This window comes from Talpa occidentalis, unplaced genomic scaffold (assembly GCF_014898055.3).
Source record: "Talpa occidentalis isolate TD23 unplaced genomic scaffold, MPIMG_talOcc4v2.1 talOcc4.2, whole genome shotgun sequence".
NCBI classification, from domain to species: Eukaryota; Metazoa; Chordata; class Mammalia; order Eulipotyphla; family Talpidae; genus Talpa; species Talpa occidentalis.
Genome location: NW_023602073.1, coordinates 148,986,223 through 149,006,120, shown reverse-complemented (window position 1 = coordinate 149,006,120; position 19,898 = coordinate 148,986,223). Strand labels below are relative to the sequence as shown.

Sequence of the window (19,898 nt, the reverse complement as noted above, 5' to 3'; positions counted from 1 at the left end):
AAGAGGGTTACAGATTTTAACCCTCAGGAAGACTAAATTAAAACCACAACAAAAATATTGGGCATGACAGGAGGAATGTGAACATACTTGGTATTTTTGGTTATGTTCAGTGTTATAACTCCAAAGGTGATGAGCGATTGATTTGGACTGGTATCTTGTTTGTTTTTTTAAGCTATATTTTCTGTATTAATGACCTCAATGGTATTTCTTTAGATGCAGGAGTTTTGAACTCTAATACTTAGAACAAATGAAGCTTGTGACTCATTACCAATGAAACAGTGCAAAACAAAACGGCATGGACAAGAGGTGGGAAAAGGAAGAAAAGGAATTAAATTGTTTATAAGTTGAAAGTATTGAATATATAAGAATTCTTAACTTGTACTTCAGTTTTAATTGTTAGTAGACACTGGATGTAGGAAATCATATGTGAAAACCATCATCATTTTAAAATGTGAGGATAATTTTAAAATATGTAAATGGGACCAAATGCCTTTCACAAGCCCCATGAAAATGATCGTGATGCGCTGCTAGATTTACGTATGTAACAAGGTCGTTTGTCTGGGGAAGAAGAAATGTATGACTTTCTCATTCAAAATGTGCTATAGTTTAACCAAAGTTGAGGACTTACCATTCATATCTAAGTACAAAAACTGCTCTTGTGGGCATTATAAGACTCACATCAACAAGTATCTTCCCAAAAGGGTTCTAGAAAGCTGGCTTTTATAGCAAAATAGCAATGTGCCCGTTGTGGGCTCTCTGCCAGCACTGTGATTCAACCACTTCAACTTCTGCCAACGTGCATGGAGGAGGAGGAGGCTTTGCGACTGCTCCGATCTCCATCGACAAGGGCTTGCCCACGACGCTGTGCAGCTGGCTGGATTTCCTCTCCTGTAAACTGCCTGTTCTCAGACTTTGCCACTGTTTCCCTGGGTTGTTTGTCTTATCATTTATTAAGAGATGCTCTTACTCCTCCAGACTGTGTTTCTATTTTACTGGGCTTTTCCCACCATTTTTTTGTCTTGTTACTTTTAAATTTTACCCGAGTTGTCTATGGCCACACCACCCTGACGTGCCTGTAATTTGTTAATTACGTTCCAATTTTTTGTTGTGCATGTAAGTCCTCATAGATATTTGGTCTATTTCTAAACAAGCTCTTGTGCTCCTAGCCAATTTTTTGCCTTGGTAGCAAGATCCTAAGAGATTTGTTACTCAGCTGTGTTCTTGGAGTCAGGGGTTCCCATCATAGGTCCCATTCTGGCTCTAAAACTTCTGATGTGGCGCAGGCCCTGAAGCTGGTCTGTCAGCATTCAAGGCCATGGCCGGGCAACCCCTGGGCCAGCTACTATTCTTGTGCTCTGGTGTCTTCATTTATGAGAAGGAGGGACATGAAATCACCAAACTTCAAAAGTTGTTAGATGAATTCAATGAAATTTTATTTAGAAACCTACCGTGTAAGTGCATGACAGATTTAGTTATAAGACTAAATAGAAATAGTTATTTCAATTGTCTAACAAGTTAGCAACAGTAGAGCTGATCACGGGTGGCCTGTGCTAGTGTCGGCGTCTCTCTCCACTCGCACTGGTGCTCTGCGCGCTCAGGTTGAAGGGCCGGGCTGTGACTGCCAGTGCCGCCGGCAACACATCAAGTACCACCCGTCCTGGGGAGTGTGAAACACCGGGGATGCATGTGTCCTCTGTATCTGGGACTAGAAAATGAGACTGGAGACTACAGGTTGAGATCATCATTAACTTAGCCTGTAACTTAGTCCAGAGACCCTCTGCCTCTCCCCTTTAGCCACCTCTCCCATTCCACCCAATTTTAGCACATCACCTCCCCGGTGACCAGTCACAAAAATTCTTTAACAGATCCACTACCCACCATGTATCAACTCTACTGCCTGACTCTCAAAAGTCTTCCCAACAAGGCCATTCTCAAGTTTTCTCCAGCCATGCCCACCTGGCAAACCACCCAGCTCGCCATCTGACTGCACCTGGCATGCAAGTTATGTTGCGCTCTACCGTGCAATACCGCCACGGACTGGACCACACACTTTTATTAGGAGGAAAAAGTCCTCAAGCAAGCATGATAATAAAGTCAGGAGGACAAATACTTTTCTGTACGAAAACCTGAGGCGCACTGGCCAGGCCCACGCGTGGCCTCTCTCTGTGAATCACCAGAAGATCCCAACCAGGAAAAGGGCAACCTCATTTGCAAATTAAGTAGGTTACAAAATAGTAACTGTTGTCTGACCCAAGGGCTCAGAATCTGGTGCTTTCTAGGTCTCCACCCTACGCTGCAAATCCCTCTGGCCAGGTCTGCCAGTATTCACAGCCTCCTCACTGGAAGAGAGGAAACCCACCAGGAGCTCAGCCTCACACGCTACTCTCCTTACTCTCAACATTACTTTCTAAAGAGCCCTTAAACCCCATTTAGCGCTTTCCATTCAAAATGACAAAATGGCGCTGCCACATGGAGGCTGCCCCTCCCAACTCCAAGATCAGCCCTTCATCTGGTGCTCTGAGCCACCCCACTCACACGCAGCTCCCACTTCGCTATGGCCCATCCCCGATGGACCCCGCCGGTCACACGACACGGCCTTGCTCAAAGGTCACGGAGAAATCCACGCAGACAAACCAGGGCCTCTCATCAGCTCCAGAGGAAGAGGTCCAGCTGAGAAGGAAGGCACTTAGGAAGTGGAAGGAGCCCTGGGAAAGACAGTCTGGGAGTGCCAGTTCCCTAGGACACTTTAATTTTAATGGCACTCTAAAGCCAAGGATAAACTTGACCCCTTGGGAATACTGACTGCACTGCCCCGAGACTCAATCCACCACAGAAGCCAGGTTCAGGGGAAGGAGGCTGGGCACCCTGGGAAAGGGGTGAGACTGGGGAGAAAAGTCCAGAAGGCGTTTGAGACTAACATGAGATGGGAGAAGGACACAGGAAACACACTTCTTGCCAGTGAGTACAAAGGTGCCTCTCCTCCTAGTGACTGGCTACACAGTAGCACAAGACTCATCCCAACTCCCCACATTTTGACTGTTGTAAATAAAACACAGAATGCACATGATGGCCACGAGCATAATTGTGTAGCTATTACATACAGGAGTCATTTTTGCCAAACTGAGACCCTCCAGCCACCAGAGGGGCGGCGTACTCACCCACGGAGCGGTAGTTTTTCGCCTGCCAGTCGTACATGCAGATGGCGCTCGAGGGCCCGCAGTGGGGAACGTCCACATTTCCACAGACGCTGATTTTGTAAAGTTTGTTGTTTTTGGTATCAACAGCTTCCCAAGTATAACTAGAAAGGAAGAAAAACAATTTGTCACTGTCATCAATCTGCCAATAATTAAACTTCTCTCTAGTTTCACATTCAAGCCACATTTGCTTAAGATTACCACCACCTAGAAGGCGCCCTTTCGCGAGCCAAGAACGCTGGAGTCAAACTATGTTAAGTTGAATAAAAGCCTGGGCGGAAACCACCAAATACCACCTCGCTCTGCTTCAACCCGCATGGGAGCCGCCTGGGTCTCTAAAATCATCTGAATACTCAAAATTAATTTTAAGCATATCGGCTTAGATGATAAGTAAGTGCTTAAGAACTGTGTTCAACGACTGCAGCCTTTGATGTTGAGTAAGAAAGTGACCTTCCTAGTCACACTGAAAAGTCAAAGGATTGTTTTTGACTTGTTTGACTTAAAAACTATTTATGGCCTGAAAGGCAGTTCCCCCTGGCCCCTCCGAGCACACAGCCAGTTCAAACTTAAACCCACAGAATCAAGTTTTGCGACGAGTCCTTCCTATCTGATTCAAACTCGACAGGATCTCCTGTTGGCTGATCCACCACACCAGACATTTTGCAGGCAAAAATGCTCAAACCTCTGGCGAAGCAGAGTCATTCTTCATAATCCATCTGAATACTGGGGACAAAATAATGGCTTTCAGTTCTATCAAAACAGTCTCAACTCTCTATTCTTTCCAGGAAGAATGTTCTGTCCATTTTATAAAATGGGGGTCATTTCCTCGGCAAGGATAGCGCAGGAAGTAAAGAAAGTGGCTAGAAAGTTCCTTGCAAAATGCAAAGATCCAGTCTTAATTCAATTGTGTTGCTGAAAGGAAGGAAGATAAATTAAATCAGAAATACTTAGCCTGGCCCTCCCCAGGAGTGGTGGAGCCAGGTCTAAATCCCGAGACCACACACAAGTATCAGGAGTTCATCTTCAGAAGCAGCAGCCCCCCCCCCAGCCCCTCTTTTCCCCCTTCCTCTCCAGCGCCCCTTCCTCCCAAGTGATCCCCGGGCGTTAGACACCCGGTAGGACACCCTCCCTGCCTACTTGCAGTCTCCCCACCCGGACACCCCACCCGGCCATGCAGGTCCCCCAACAGTGGGGCTGCAGGAGGCAGCCAAGCTCGACCCAGCACTCAGGTCTGGTATCCATCTGGAAGCCCAGGCTGAGAGCAGAGGTAAATGACCAGGCGGAGGCAGAATGCTCCCCAGAAGTCCCAACACCCGCTGAACTTCAGATAAACCTGAAAAACAGGCTGGTGTGCTCCTGAGAATCTGGGGTGACGCCAGGCGGGAAGCAGTTACCTCTGTATTCAGCTTCTTCCTCAGCAATCTCGCAGAGTGACCGCCGAGTCAGGAGGGGCAAAAGACCCAAGAAAATAACCCAAGTACCACTGGGCTCCGGGAAGCCACCAGGAAAAGTCTGTTTCCTGTCCCCTCCATTAGCCTTTCATTCATTTGCTTCACAAATATTCAACTGCTTTAAGTGGAGAGCAAGGAAGAAAACAACAAAGAACAGAGCAAACCAAAAGGCCCTGCCCTTCTGGAGTGTATACTCCAGGGAGGAGAGAAAATTAGCAGGTAAATAAATACAGATAATCCCACCTAGTGACCGGAAATGACATGTCTTTGGAGATATTAATCCTGGAGCTTGAATGACAAAGAGCAAGGGTGGGGGGGCAGGAGGGTGGGAAGGACCCCCAGCAGGCCGAGCAGCCACTGCAAGCCCCAAGGTCTGAGGTGGGAGAGTTTAGCAGGGAAAGAAAGAAGTCAATGTGGCGGGAGCCGGTGGTGGCCGTGGAGCGCGGAGGGAGGGGTGCAGGGGACGGGGCGGCCTGGGCACGGGGTGCTCCCACGCCTGATGAAGCAGTTACCAGTCTGTCCTTGAAGCAGACATCACCACTGGAAGACACGATTCCTTAAAGTTCTAGGCTAGTGACTTCTTGGGGAGAGCGCTAGTAAACCCTCCTGCTAATTACAGCCAATTACGGACTATGCAAATCGCTTGTTTAGCAGCCAAGGCAGTTTTTCCAGGACCCCAGACGTTGTATTTAAAACTTCGGCAGTTTCTGTGTGTGTGAGCGAGGTGAATAAGGGGATTTTAGAATGAACCAACGGGTAAGCATCGGCTCAAATGAAGTCCACACGCACTGAAACTGCTAGGTTTCCCTAAAACACATAAAGCCGCTGTTGTTTTCGCAGAGCTGATCTTGAAATAGGGAAATGTAAAGAATGTATGTTTGGGGAGCAGAGAGATGAAAACTAACAAAATGGGTGAGGGTACTGAGTGTCTGAAAATCAGAGTGCCTAGAAAGAGAAATGTTGCTCTCTTCAAGAACATTTCTTTATTCACATTTCTTAGGTGCCTGTCAAGATTGATCAAGATGCTAAGTAGGGAGGCTCCTACCCAGTACTTAAGGGCTGCCTTTTTTCACCAGGACTGCTTTAACCCCTCACCCCCAGGCAGCCTCCTCCAGGCTGGCGCCGGCAGGGCCACTCACAAACCCCAGCTGGAGAGGCTGGGGGAGGAGTAGCCCTTCTCATTAAAAAGGCAGGAACGCTCACAGCGTGTCTCTAAACCCCACAACTGGGGCATCTGCAGCCCAGCAGTGCTTCAAACCTTCAAATTCCAAATGACCTAAGTCTGCCTTAGAACAAAGAGACAGGCCTGGCGACTCGTATTATCGGGGGCTCGGGGATCATCACTCGGTTGAAATAATCCATCTGAAAACTCATGACGCATGTTCCAAAAACTGTTACATGTCCTTTTGTGTGACCTGGTTACATTATCATCTAGATGTGCAGGAGTATTTTTTAAGACTATTTCCTCATAAACCTGGAAGCCATACAAATATCTGATAGCGCTTTTTGAAAAAAGGACGTGTTTGAATGACTCCTTCCCAGATTAAAGGCCAGGCCCGCCAGAACAGCCTCAGCTGAAATCCTCCTTTGAATCCATGCTGGCATTTCCAGGCATCCTGCTCATATTATGGAAGCAGAGAATGACTGCAGAAGCCATAAAAGTATTATAAACTCAATAAAACTTAATTATATCTTTGAGGAATAATACATTTTTGTCCAAAACTTTGTCCACTAGAAAATTCTGTACCCACAGTGGACATGCACAGCCAACGGGACAGGAGCCAACGACATGACTCATTTAACAGCCAACCCAGGGCGGCCACGCCGCGGAGACCCAGAGGAAGGCTCCGTCCTGGACGCGCGATTTGCGTTTACACAAGACTTAGGGGAAACAGGGAGGAAAAAAATGAGACCAACTTATTAGGGCAAAGAGAAATCTAAGCTTTAATAAGATTTTAAATTTTAGCAAAAAAACAAGTCTCTGGAAGAAAACGTTTGGAAATTCTCTCTCTCTCTCTCCCTTTCTCTCTCTCACACACACACAGGAATACTGTAAAAATATCTGCCCAAGCATCTCCTATAACAGGACACGCATGAAAGCTCAAGGGTCATTTTTCTTGAAACTCTTCACACTCCCCTCGGGTCTCCACAGTCACTGGACCGTGCTCCCCCACTCCCCGCCCCACCTCACCTGGGGGAGATGAACACAAGGGCTGAGAGGGGGCAAGGAAGCATTACCCAGAAGCCCTGCCCCTCCCTGGCCAAATTCAGCTCAAATCCTCAACAGCGGTGACCGGACTCCCGGTCAGAGGGGCTCTCCTGCCTTTTTCGCAAAAGCATGCCAAATCCGTGCTAGTCTACCTCATTTCCCAGCGTATAAAACGTAGTTCGCCAACGTCCTCCTCCCGCTCTCAAAAAATCCAAATTCACTTTAAAGGAAACCTGAGCACTCTGGACAAACGTGGAGGCCTGTGGATTCCTTGGCCGTAGGGACTGGTCCTGACCACCCGCCCCCAGCAGCCAGCTCTAGAGGTACTTCCCACCACCCAGGCTAGGCCTTCTGGGGTGTCTGGTATCCCCAACTATGCTGTTTTCTGGACAGTAACACCCTCCCTTCCAGAACAAGGCCCAGCAGACACAGAGTCAATATTTACTGACGGGCTGAAGAGGAAACAGAGCCAGTGGACAAGGCAGGCATCATGGCAAACACGCGCTCACGTCCAGTGAGCAAAGCCCAGGCACTGGCGCCATCACTCAACCCCCCAAGTCCCTCAGCTTTGCACTCCGAGCCCCAAGGGCCAGTGTCACCTCTAAGGTAAACTGCCTCATGTATTTTCAGTAATTTAAAGTTTAACTTCTCAGACAATAGCTGTTGCCTAGAATGCTGAAGTGGCAAAACGCTCAGCGCCAGAGCTCTGCTGTGCTCCCAACACACCGCACAGGGCGGCGAGCTCCAGGGCACACCAAGACCTCGGGCACGAGGCCGGAGAACGGTATGGGGCCCAGGTCGCCCTGCATCATGCCGTCAACTCAGCACGGCTTGTCCTGGCTGCGGCTCCTCCCCAGGTGCGGACCGAGCACTGCTCTTGTCCCTGGCAAGCTCCGCTTCCTTTTCTGGACAGTCTGAACTGCCAAACCCCAAAGGCACGCCTTCTGCAACCCCTCATCCCCCACCGGCTGGTTTCCACCCAAGCAATTCCATCCCCTCCACCCCTCCGGCCCACCCACCGACCACCACTCCCCAAGCTGGTTGAGGACTCCAGCGCGGAGGGACACACCCAGGCCCTTTTCCCTCATCTCAGAGCTGCTCCCCTCTGAAAGGACCGCTGAGCTCAGCAGAGGCTGCCCTTCGAAAGCCCCGACCCAGCCAGAGTCAAGAGGGCCTTCGCCAGTGCGGGAGCACCCTAAACACCCAACGCCAGGCCCCGCGGAAGGGGGAGGGCAGAAGTCACACCCGAGGCCCAGGCTCTAGGAGCCTCTGGCCTTGCAGTGAATTCTGTGGCTGCAACGTGCCTCAGACAGCGGTGATTAATGACACCCCGGAGCCGAGCCGAGCACACAGGCGGAGCCCGCGCTGCAGCCCAGAAAGCCCAGGACGGCATTCTGCTCTGCCCTTAGCGCCGCCGCTGCTGCCACGACCCTGAACGCCTGCAGCGCGCCTGTTGGGGCACAGAGGCTCCATTTTAAACTCATTTGGTTTAAATGTCACAATATCCTGAAAGGTGTTGGCAGATTACCAGAGAGAAGGAAGCACCGCACACAAGCGGCGCACTGTCGGCCGGCCCAGAGACAGGAAGGCGCTGCTTTCCAGTGCCACTTTGCCAAGGTCACGTGCAGAACCCACCCCAGGCACACGCGCCGGACAGCAAGGAAGCCAGGCACCAAAGAGGAGCTCGGGGCTGACCGCGCCGCAAGCACCCCTGGACGCGTGTCTTTCCATGACTCCTCGCAAGTCCTCATCTAAGTCATCACCGAGTCTGCAAAACTGCAACACCTTGCAAAATAAGTGGGGCCTTTTTCATTTTCGAAACAGCCCACATAGTGTGATGTAAATCAACATTATCTCAATAAACATAAATTTACTAGAAAAAACAGCCAGCATCTAAAACAGAATAAAGAACACTGAATTGTAAGCTGCGCGGCGTGCCCAAATCTTAGAGAACAGAGCTGATTCCCTCCCGCCCCGCCACATCACCACTTCACCCTGCCACGTGGCCAGATTCTTTCAATCTGTCTTCGCTCCCTCACTCCCTGTGAGTCCTGGGGTGACATGGATAGTCAGGTGGCTATTAAACATTTCATTACTGACCTACAATTATCAGAATATACATCAGGAGAGAGGTACAATGGAATCAGTAATAAAATTAACAAGCATGTGAGAATCTATAATTTGGTTTCCTTAAAAAAAAAAAAAAAGCTGGTGATACACGAGCTGAATTCTCCGAGCAAGATGCAGCTCCCGGTCACTGGTTCAAGGCGTGTCTTTCGGATTCCGGAGTGGGCAGCGAATCTAACACTCGGGGGACGAAGGAAATGCAGTCTTTCCAAAATGAGTATCAAAAAGATTTTCCTACTTTCGCCTGCATCCAAGTCCTCTAACAGAATTTTAAGGAAATCATTTGGCTCGCTACGATCCTTATATCATTATGGGATCATTTCTCAGCTCATACAGCCAGCCCACTAACCTTCAAAAATCTGGAACAGTCTCCCAAACTAAGAAGGGGCCGGGGGCAGGGGGAACGGAGGACATGGAAAAGGCAGTTTCCAAGACAGACGTTTGCAGCAGGATGTTAAGAGTACAACGTGACCGCTGTTGTCAGCAACTCTTTGCCACTGACCCAAGGAGAGCGAGCTCTGGTCTGGGAGATGAACGCGTGCCCTGGGCCAAGGCTGCGGGCCGGGTTTGACTCGGCAGGGCCAGGCTCATATAGGAAGTACTTCACTTCCTATTCGAACCAGCCCGCAAGGCTGTGGATAGATACAGGGCCCAACCAAAAAAAAAAAAAAAAAAAAAGCCAAGACGTGCCAGACGTGAGCCTTTGCAGTTTCCTGGTGTTTAGGCGGGCCTGGGAGCAGGGAGCCAGGGGTGAGGACGGGGCTGGGGTTGGGGGCAAGGAGGTGAGAGAGCACCCAGGGCAGCGGGGCTCATGTGGAACAGCTGGGGTAAGCGGTCCCCTGAACGGGGCCCTTGCCACCACGCCCTGAATCCGGCCCCGCCCAAGTTGTGTAGTTGGGGCTTCTCAACCTCGAAGTCCCAACTTCCTCGAAAACGGAGCACCCCACAAGGTCACTAGAGGGAAAAAAATCAAGACCAGAAACAAACTATTTGAGAGACTGTGAGCCCAGGCTCTCCTCTCATCCACGACAGATTCAGAGAGCTTAAAAATTGAGTCTGCAAAAGAAGGCCAGTTGGCTGCAGCCCCCTGAAGAACATCCCGTGACTCGGACACACAACTGCAGAGGGGAGAGGTCGGGGCAAGGCCCTATCTGGGGCCCAGGTTGTAGACCAGGGGCCTCCGGACAGACAGAGACGGGAGGGGGCAGGGACACGTGCGAACACACTGCTGCCAGAGCAGGGTCTGGAGGGTCTGAACGTTCAGACATTCTCTTCCTGGGGCCTCGCTGCAATGCGAGGTGCGGGCCGATTCTGAGGAACGGGCGCAAGCCCCTCAACACAAAGACCTGGCCTCTCCGCCTGGCCTCCCTCTGCTGCTTCGCCTGCTGCAGTTTTTGCTGAGAGCAACACTATGCTGCTGGCTGTGGGCCAGGATCCCAGCCCTAAATCCTGCTCTGCGCCCATTTATTTAAATCAGAGCAATTATCTGGATGTTCTCATACTTTCTTCCTCATATGCATAAAGGAGGCTGGATTACAGGCTGAAGTCCTTAATTACATAGATGGCTGCACTTAGATGCCTTGAAAGTCAACCAGGCCCATGGGCAGAACCGAGGCCTCAGTGCTCAGTGCCCTCGTCACTGTCCCAGAAAACCCAAGGCCCAGATTCCTTCAGACCCTGACCACATGCAGACCCTCCTCCCTCACTCAGGCAGCAGCTTGCCTGTGAGTTCACGATGCTAACGAGGTGTTACCACCAGGTGCAGGTCTTCACAGGAAGGTGAGGTTGACACCAGAGCGCGGCTGTGCAGAGCCGGGCAAGGGCAAGCAGAACCTGACACCGGCGGGTGAAGGAGACAGAGCTCGCCTTCCCTGTGAGCCCAGTCAGGTATCGCCTTCCGTGCGTGTAAAGAAAGGGCGGCATTATTTCCCCGGGTCCTCAAAAGCACTGAGAAGAATGTGGGGACCATCTGTGGGGATGGAATGACCTGCCACCAGGGTCTCATGACCTGCACCAGTCAAGCCCTGGGCGAGGGCACCCCTGTGGCAGCCCACAGGGCCCAAGCCAGGCCCACCCTGGAGGAGCGCACATGCCTCCTCCCCTCAAGGGGGGCTCAGGGAGCCCCGCTGGCATTCACTGTGTGGTGAGTAACACGTGGCAGGGCCGGCAGGGGCCGGGGAGCCTCAGCGGAACGGGGTGACTCAGCGGGGACGCACCCCTGTCACTTCTAGGAACCCACTCCTTCAGCACTTCCATGCTGGCGGCTTGCTGCTTTGTCTGCAGTCCAGGGCGAGGAGCAAGGAGTGGTTTTCGTTTTCAGGAGAAAAGAATGCTTTCAAATGTGTAGCTGGCTTTGGAGCAGAGATGGACAGACAGATGCCAGCAAAAGAAGTTTCTGCATAGTGGAAACCAGGGCCGCGCTCCTCCCGCGCAGCCGGGGCCTGCTAGCTGCGGGACCTGGTCCCAGCTTCCAAGCACACGGGGAAAGAGTGAAAAGGGGTTCAGAGTGAAAAGAGGCTCCCGACTCGGCTGCAGACCCCGCCTGGCCACTCCGCGCTGCTGCCTCGGCCACCCCTTTCCCTCAGGCCCCCCTGTCTGGAGGGAGCGCGGCAGGAGTCGGCCCTGGGGAGGCCACAGGACAGTGGAGCAGGGAGCGGGAAGGGTGGAAGGGCAGGTTTCGGCCACGGGGCTCGGAGGGGGCCGGGGCCCACCCCCACAATGACGGCGTTACACCAAGCCACCCCCCTGCTCACGGCAGGATGAAAACAGGCGTCTGACGGCTCTGGGACCTCAAACACCCAGCCGCCGGGGGCTGTTTTTTGGCCTGTCTAGCCCAGGGGAGTTTCTGAAGGGCCTTCACATCCCCCCACAGCTCATGCCTGTCCCGCCTACCACAGGCCCGACACCCTTCGAGGGAAGCCTGTGAGGGCTGAGGGGGGACGGGGCCCCTTCTGACCACCGACACCCACGCAGAAGTCCACTGAGACTCCGCGACTCCTGCAGGAGATGAACAAGGAGGCTCTCTCTTCTCCCCTGGACGGTGCAACCGCCACAGCCACCACAGGAAGGAGGGGAAGCCAAGAAAACTGCTAGGACAGGGCCAGGGCCCACGGCCCGCCCTGACATATGGCACCTGGCACCTGCCCAAACCCCACACCTCCCAGCATCAAGTTCCTCATTGTTGGAGGGGCTGGAGCTGGGTTTCCCGCTATATCCCCAACTGCAAGAATCCCAAAGGATGCATACAGCAGGACCATGGAATTCGGGATGCAAAAGGGACCCCAAGAAGCACATCACCCAGTGGTTTTGAGGCTTTTTCATGATAGTAACATTTCTTTCTCAACGAGGACTCATGTAGAGTCTCAATGTATAAAACAGATGAAGCAGAGTGCTCTGGATTGAGGCAGAAACCCCAAGGCTCGAATGGGGAGCCCGGGGGTGTGGAGTAACAGGGCTAAAAATACCAGGATCATGAGCTCTCTAACAGCTAGAAGGCAGCCCCTCCCACCACTACCACTTATGGCCTTGGGGCAGCCAGGCACCTGCAAGTGGTGGCAATTATCACCCAAACCCTACAAACACCACTAGCACCCGGGGACAGGAAGACCTCAAAGGATGGGTAACCATCCCAAAGCCTTCCAACTAGTGAGGGAAGGCTCTGGATTCAAAATCAGGACCGTGACGTGCAAAGCTGAACTCGCCTCTCCTGGGGAGGAAACTGAGACCCAGAGCAAAAAGGGATTTGCCACGGCCCACCGAATCCCTCGCGCTGCTGGCTCCAGCTGCAGGCGGGAAGGGCTCAGCCCATGCCATCCACAGGGACTCAGCAGCTGCTGCCTCTGGGCGGGAGACACGGGAGGGAGAAAAGGCACCTCGGCCTCAGAGGCCAGCCAGAGGCTCAGCCTTCCTCTCCCCTAGACTCCCCCCAACAAATTTCTGGCCAAGTGCCAACCACTGCTGCAGACCCCTCCACCCCCGCACACAGCTGCACCAGGGGAGGCGGCAAAATCCCAAAAGCAGCCCTGCGCCCACACAATGAAGAACTGCCTGGCGTCAGAAGGGCACCCACACCGTGAAAGGAGATGGCCAACCCCAAGACAGCAATGGGCCCCCAGGAAAGAGCAACCCCAGCAGAAGGGTGTGATCTAGCTCCCCGGGGCTGATGTGTGACGCGGCAGGGCCTGCCGAGGGCGACATCAACTGCAGACGGGGCTGAGGTTTAGAAAAGAAGAGTCGCAGGCTGGGGAGCAACAGGGCAAGGCAGAGACTCACAGGAGCTGCTGCGCCATGGAGGAGGCAGCAGATACAAAGTACAAAAGACAGAGCAGGCAGGACTAGCACCTTGCCACAAAGGAAAGCGCAACAGCACACTTGGTGAAACTTTGACGCAATGTGAGAACATTTTTTCCAGACACATAGGGCGCTCCCCACCTCGGCAGGTGTGGGGCACCAGGAAAATGTCAATAAATTCCGTCACATTTACTGGTCACAATGAGAAAAAAAAATCCACTTACAGGAGGGGGAGCTTATAAATAATTGGCAAGTCCATGGACCTGAAATAGCTTAAGAAGGAAAAGGAAGTATCTAGCACTGAAGGATGAGGGGCCACTTGCACGGTGGCGGGTGGAAACTAGACTCTGGGCAATGAGCTTAAAGGAGTATACATTGCGAGCCTAAGAATGGCCTGTGCACGCTTGAAACCTATGTAACACTGTAAAGCAATGTTACTTCAACTAAGAAAAATAAAAGGAATTGTAGGGGAAAAAACAGTGTATCAAAACCTAAATGTGCCTAAAGTTGGTATCATTCCTGCTGCTTCAAATTAATTTCCTAACTATGTAAAAATGATTTAAGATCAAAGAGCTACACTCTCAACTCAAAGGAGAAAAAGAAAAAATAAGGTGAAAGTAATTGCAGAAATCAACAAACTGAAAATAAATGCTGATAGAAATGGTGAACAAAATTTCTTTTCTTAAGACTCAAAAAGGTAAGCAAATCTTTAGTAAATACAATTAAGGGGAAAAATGCACAGATAAACCGCAGGATTTTTTTTTTTAATTTACAGATACAAGGAGAGAGAAGTAGTCTAGATATTTATATAAATGTAAGTGTAAATGACAGTAGTTTAGCAAAATACACACTTTCAAATTTGGCTCCATTAGAAGAAAATCTGAATAAAGTACATAACACTGAGATGTAATCAAAGCTCCTCTCTTCTACTGTACCCCAACTCCGAAAGGCCTCCGACCCAGGCAGTTTCACTGCTGAGTTCTACTAAATTTAAGAAAGAGAAAATGTCCATCTTGTACAAACTTTTCCAAGGCATATAAAGTACTGCAACCTAATTATTTTTTTTCCACAAAGCAAGCATAGCCTGGACACCAAATTCAGTCAAGAACAGCATAGCAAAGAAAATTAGAGCCCTATCTCGCTTGAAAACGGCTGTGAGCATCCTACTAGAACATTAGTAAAGAGAACTAAACATATTCTGGAGAAAATTAACTTTCATCTTTTCCTCACAACATGCATACATAAAAACTAGCATGAAAATTGATCCTAGGGTTAAACATCAACTTAAAAGTACAGAACTTCTAGAAACAAACAGAGGAGAAAATCTTTTTGATCTTCGAGTAGAACAGTGGTTCTCAACTGAAGGGAATTTTGTCCCCAAGGAGTCATTTTAAGTGTCTGGAGACATTTTTGTGTGTCATAACTGGGGCAGGGGGTATGGGGATGGGGTACCCCTGGCGTTTATGGGCATTAACGGTAGAGACCAGGGCGGCTGCTGAACAGCCTTCCGTGCACATCCACAGCAAAGCATCCCCCACGCTAACCTAGCAGTGCTGAGCCTGAGACACTCTGGGGGAGGGAATGGTTTCTTAGGCTGTAACAAGCATAATTTGAAGTTCATGTAAATTTTCAAAATATCTGTTCTTCAAAAAATATATTAAGAAAATTAAAAGGTATGCCCAAAACTAGGGCGAATATTCATAATGCACGTAAGTTACTCATTCCCGAGAAAGGGCATGGACCCAGAAGACACTGGAAAATCTTAAATCGCAGTAACATGACCCAAAATTTTGTTTGAGGGATGGAGGGCAAGAGATGGTTTTTATCAGACCCTACAAAACATATCCAAACGGTCAAAGGACTGGGGCCGGCGCAGGCAGGCATTCCAGGGAGAGCGAGGCAAGACCTCCAGGTGCTGCGTCAGCAGGAAGAAAATCCACCCCTCACTGAGGCGCCCCCGCCAACCCGGAGGAATGGCCAAAATTGAAAAGACTGATAAGAGCAAATGCTGACAGAATGTGGGCCATCTGGAACGCAACGGGGACTGGGGGGGCACGCGCTGGACAACCACTGAGGCGTCCCATCCCACAGCTCTCAGGGAGCCGCTCGCTGCCCGAGGAACATTCGCCACAAGCCCCCGCAGAAACACAACAGCCTTATTCATCATGGCCCCAAGACTAGCAACATCTAAATTATTCTTGGCTCAAAGAGAAAATTAAAACTGTTGATTACACCTTATTTTAAATGAGCAAAAATCAGGGAGGTGTCTGTGCTGCCTTTCTTGGGGAGCGGCCCCCTCCAGTGGTCCTCCAGGGCCCCGGGGCAGTTAAGTTTGCGGGGTCACCAATTCAGGCCAGTCCCTCCCACTCCTCACACCCCATCGCTTAAGAAATACAGGGAGAATGAATGAATCCTAAATCACCTGGCCAGGATCAAAGAGCAGGAGACACCATTAGCATAACTCAGGCTGGTCCCAGGAAAATGCCAGGGGCCAGCAGGGAGCCCAGCCACGCCACCTCCTCACACACTGTCCACACGGGGCGGGGGCGTTAAGAGAGCTCTCTGTGACTGGGAGATAAAAGGAATATTTCCTTTCCCAATAAAAGGGGGCAAAGAACAGTATGGAACCTGCATAGGCAGGGCCCCTTCCAGCCACCAGCCCCGGCTCCGGGACGCTGCTGAGTTTTCTCTGCCCAGAACAATATAGCTTTATGTGCCAAGATCAGGATGAAGATGAGAACATTGAAATTAATTTTCTCAGGCCCAACTTTTAAAAACGCATCCACAGAACACTGCTCGAAGACGTGCGCTTCCATGAGAATCCATTTCCTGGGACTCCGTCAGGAAGCTGCCCGACTGACACAGCACGTCTCCGTGCCCGTGATGCACACCTTGGGCTTCTCCACACACTTACTGTTGCAAGAAACATATACACACAAATGGATGAGGTCCAGGTCTCACATGTGGCCCAAATTATTTCACATAAGCATTGTTCCTCCGGAAAAATCTCAGGAAAAAACATCTCCTTAGAGACAGCAACTAAACCGACCTCAGCTCCCAGCTGGCTTCATTATTCTCTTGTCCTCAATATAATCAAAACTTCCCAGCATTTGTACCCCAACAGTATGGGGAAGACTTATCCTGAATAAATTTCAAAGTGCTTAACTACCCACACCCAGCCAGCCCAACGCATTTGATAGAACTGGCACCAGCTGTTAAGGCGTCATTCATTGAGAAGCTGACGCCCATGTGGAGGGTGGACGCTCACCTATTAAATTTGCAAGGTGGCATCTGACAAAGTGTGAATGAAGCGACTGGGTAGCAGGAGAGTACTGTGGCCACTTTGGGGGAATCTGCATGACTGTTCCCACACCCCCACCCCCCTCCCTATCCGTCCCTATCCCCTTGCTCTCGCTGGTCCACAGACCTCCCAACAGTTCTCACCAGCACAACCCTCCCTGGGGCCTCAGGACCTGTGGACATGCCATTCCCGCAGCCAGGCACACTGGAAACAAGTTCTTTCTACTGGCACGCCACCTCCCAAGAAGTAATGGATTGTGAGTCCCCAACATCCCTAAGCACAGGACTCAGCTGGCACAGCAACCCTCTCGAAGCTTAAAAACATTATGACTGAGTCTCGCCAAAGAACAAGCACTTATCAAAAGTGCTTCTTGGAGCCAGATACTTTGGAAAACTTGCTTCTGTCTTTGCCTTTCCCTGCAGGGCTAGGGAAGGGCCTCTCCTCCAGCTGTCTGAACGCGGTGAAAGCTGCAGCCAAAACTGCTCCTCTACTGTTTCCTCCATCCCTCCCTAGAAGCACCATGAGTGGTGAGAACCCAAGCTCACCCCAAAGCTTCACCCCCTCCTGAGGGCCACAAGGTGCCCGGCAGCACCCCACTACCCTACGGTTGGCCCTCACAGATGCAGAGGATCAGCACCCTCTGGGTTCTAGGAGCTAGCTTGGCAGGAGGGGTGGTTCCCCAGAAATCAAACTCCATTGTTCACAGACAAGAATTTGCTGCTTGAGTGCTGGTGAGGGCTGCAGTGTCTGGGCACTCCATTGTCTGGACAAACCCATCAGGGCCTGGCAGATGGGTTCCTGGGGCCTGCCCTAAGGCAGCAACCTGAATGAACAAGACAAACAAGCAACACAAATATTCAAATGTGATCCTTGTGTGTACCACCTGGTCAAACTGTTAAAAACAAACAGTAACACTTGCAGAGGCTACCTTCCCTGCTCAGATTAGAGACCTGGGTGAGGTATTAACATGTCAGCCAAATGGACACCAGGCAATGAAATTAAAGGGCAACTTAATCATCCCACTTTGGTAAGACCTGGCAGAACTTTTCAAACTGGATTTTAAAAGTAATCAGTTGCCCGTGCCAGCCTTCAGCCAAGTGCAGGAGGTAAGGAACTTTCAGCCGGTGTTATCTCATAAAGTACACAGATTATTGACACCTCCTCCCCCCTCCCCAGGGGGGGAAACGTCTTAACAAGTATTTAAGCCAAGGTCTCCATTTAAAACAGGAACAAATACAAAGAACTTCACTCAGCAGGGACTGAGTATAGCGATTACACGTGGCGCTGGGGCAGACTGCTCACCACTGGGCAGCTGCAGGGAGGGGAGAGAGGAAGCCCAACTCCCAGGGGACTGGGAGGCTAGTGGTCCTAAGGAAAAGTAAAACCTTAAAGAGAGTAAAACTGCAGAGGGCACATCCCTGCACTGGAGATGCTACCATCCCTGAGAGCATTTGCTAAATTTGCCCACGTGTGAGGGTGGCCAGAGTATTTAAAGGCACAAACAGCATTGCCTACTGAGCCAACAGACCAGGTTGCACAGGGAAGTGAGGTTCAGGAATGCCAGCTCAGATCCCTGGGATGGGTAACCCAGGGCCAGGAAGCCCCGCCCACCCCCGCATCAGCCACCAGACCCTTCTACCCTTGAGACCAAGTGGAAGCTTAACTAACAATTAAGAAATAAATGTAAGTGCGCTCACAAGACCAAGACTGCCCCGCCACTAACCCAGCTGAGTTCATTTCTCAAGGATGGGCGCTGCAGCCTCGACGCCACAACTACTTTCTGCCTTTAAAGTGTCAGCCTGACCTTGTATAAAATCACCACCGTTCCCCGCATCAAGCTCATTATTTGAGTAGCCGGGTACACCTTTTCTCTATCAGGCTCATGACCTGCGTAATGAGGTGTCTGGGGACAGAGCGCTGATCTGCCAAGCAGGGGCGGTGACCTCGCCCTCCTGCCGTGGCCCCTTCCAAAAAAAGGCAGAAGAACTAGAGAAGATGGTTTTTTCCTCCAGCTTTGCCCGGGGACTCCGCCCCACTCTCCCCGCAATAATTTCTGCAAGTTCTGAGCTCGGGACTGTTAACCTGACCCCAGAAGGACGCGCAGGCCCCGCGCAGCGTCCACGTGGGCTCCGCCTGCTCCGGCCCGCCGGGGTCCGCTGCCCGCTCGCTCGTCCTTGCGAGCTTCTCCTCCTGCTTCCTCTCCACTAAAAAGTTGTAAAAATCAATGAAAGCTACATTTTTCATCATCCCAAACGGTCCTGAAGATTCGCAGACTCGGCGGTTTCCCCGGCGGGACCCGCGCGGCAGGCCCGACGCCCCCCCAGCCCGGGCCGGGGGCGCCCACGGCCCCTCCCGCGGGGCCGCGGCGGGGAGCGGGGCTCCCGGGGGGCGGGGGCCGAGCCTCGAAGGCCGCCGCGGCACGACGCCCCCCCCCCCGTCCGCCCCCGCCACGCCGGGCAAAGCGACGCCCCGCGCGCGACGACTGAGGGGCCCGCGGAGCCCGCCCGGGGACACGCGTGGGCCCGGGACACCCCGCTCCCCGGGGCCGGGGCGCGCGGGCGGGTCTCCCCGCAGCCGGGGCGCGCGGGCGCAACTTTGAGGGAACCGGGCGGCGGGAACAAAGCGAGGCCGGGGTCCAGCGGCTCCCACGCCGGCGGCGGCAGGGCCGGCCGGGCGCGGGGTGCCGCGGGGGTCCCCGCAGGGTCGGGCCGGAGGCCCTCGGGACGCGGTGACAGCCCCGGCGGTGCGGCCCCGGCGGTGCGCCCCCCGCCCCGCGGCCGGCCCTCCGCCCGCGCCCGCCCGACCCCCGCGCGCCCGGACCCCCGCCCCGCCCCCGCCCCCGGCACCCACCTGCACAGCTCGGGGAAGTCGGCGCCCTGGGCGCGCGCGGCCGCCGGCGCCCCGAGCAGCAGCAGCAGCAGCAGCGGCGCGAGCGGGGGGCGGCCGGCGGGCGCGGGCCCCGCGGGGCAGCTCCGGGCGGCGGCGGCCCCCATCGCGCCGGGCCCGGGCGCGGGGCGGGCGGCGCGGGGCGGCGCGGGGCCGCGCGCGGGACGCGGTGGGGCCGCCAGGGCGGCGGGCGGCGGCGGCGGGCGGCGGCGGGCGGCGGGCGGCCGGGCCGGCGGGCGCGGAGCGGAGCGAGCGGGAGCCCGAGGGGAGCGCGGCTCGGCTGGGCTCGGCGCGGCGGCGGCCCCGGAACCCCGTCACGTGACCCGCGCGGCGCCGCCCCCGCCCCGCCCCGCTCACGTGACCCCCGGCTCAGGTGACCCCCGCCCCGGCCCCGCCCCGTCACGTGGCGCGGGCAGGAAGCGGCGCGGGCGCAGGTGCCG

General features: G+C 52.9%; 1 protein-coding gene across 3 annotated transcripts in view; it reads right to left on the bottom strand.

Moving 5' to 3' along the window:
- IGF2R (insulin like growth factor 2 receptor) overlaps positions 1–19,565 on the bottom strand; it is an 88,696-nt gene extending 69,131 nt beyond the window's left edge. For 2 of the 3 annotated variants that reach the window (XM_037520682.2, XM_037520683.2), the window contains exons 1-2: positions 19,423–19,565; positions 3,159–3,298 (exon numbers count right to left, since the gene is read on the bottom strand). In XM_037520682.2, coding sequence (XP_037376579.1) covers positions 3,159–3,298; positions 19,423–19,565 — 283 coding nt within the window. Of the gene's footprint in view, positions 1–3,158; positions 3,299–4,888; positions 4,924–19,422 lie in introns of those variants that run through there. The other variant, XM_037520684.2, reaches the window with a different exon arrangement.
- Between the last annotated feature and the right edge of the window lie 333 nt (positions 19,566–19,898).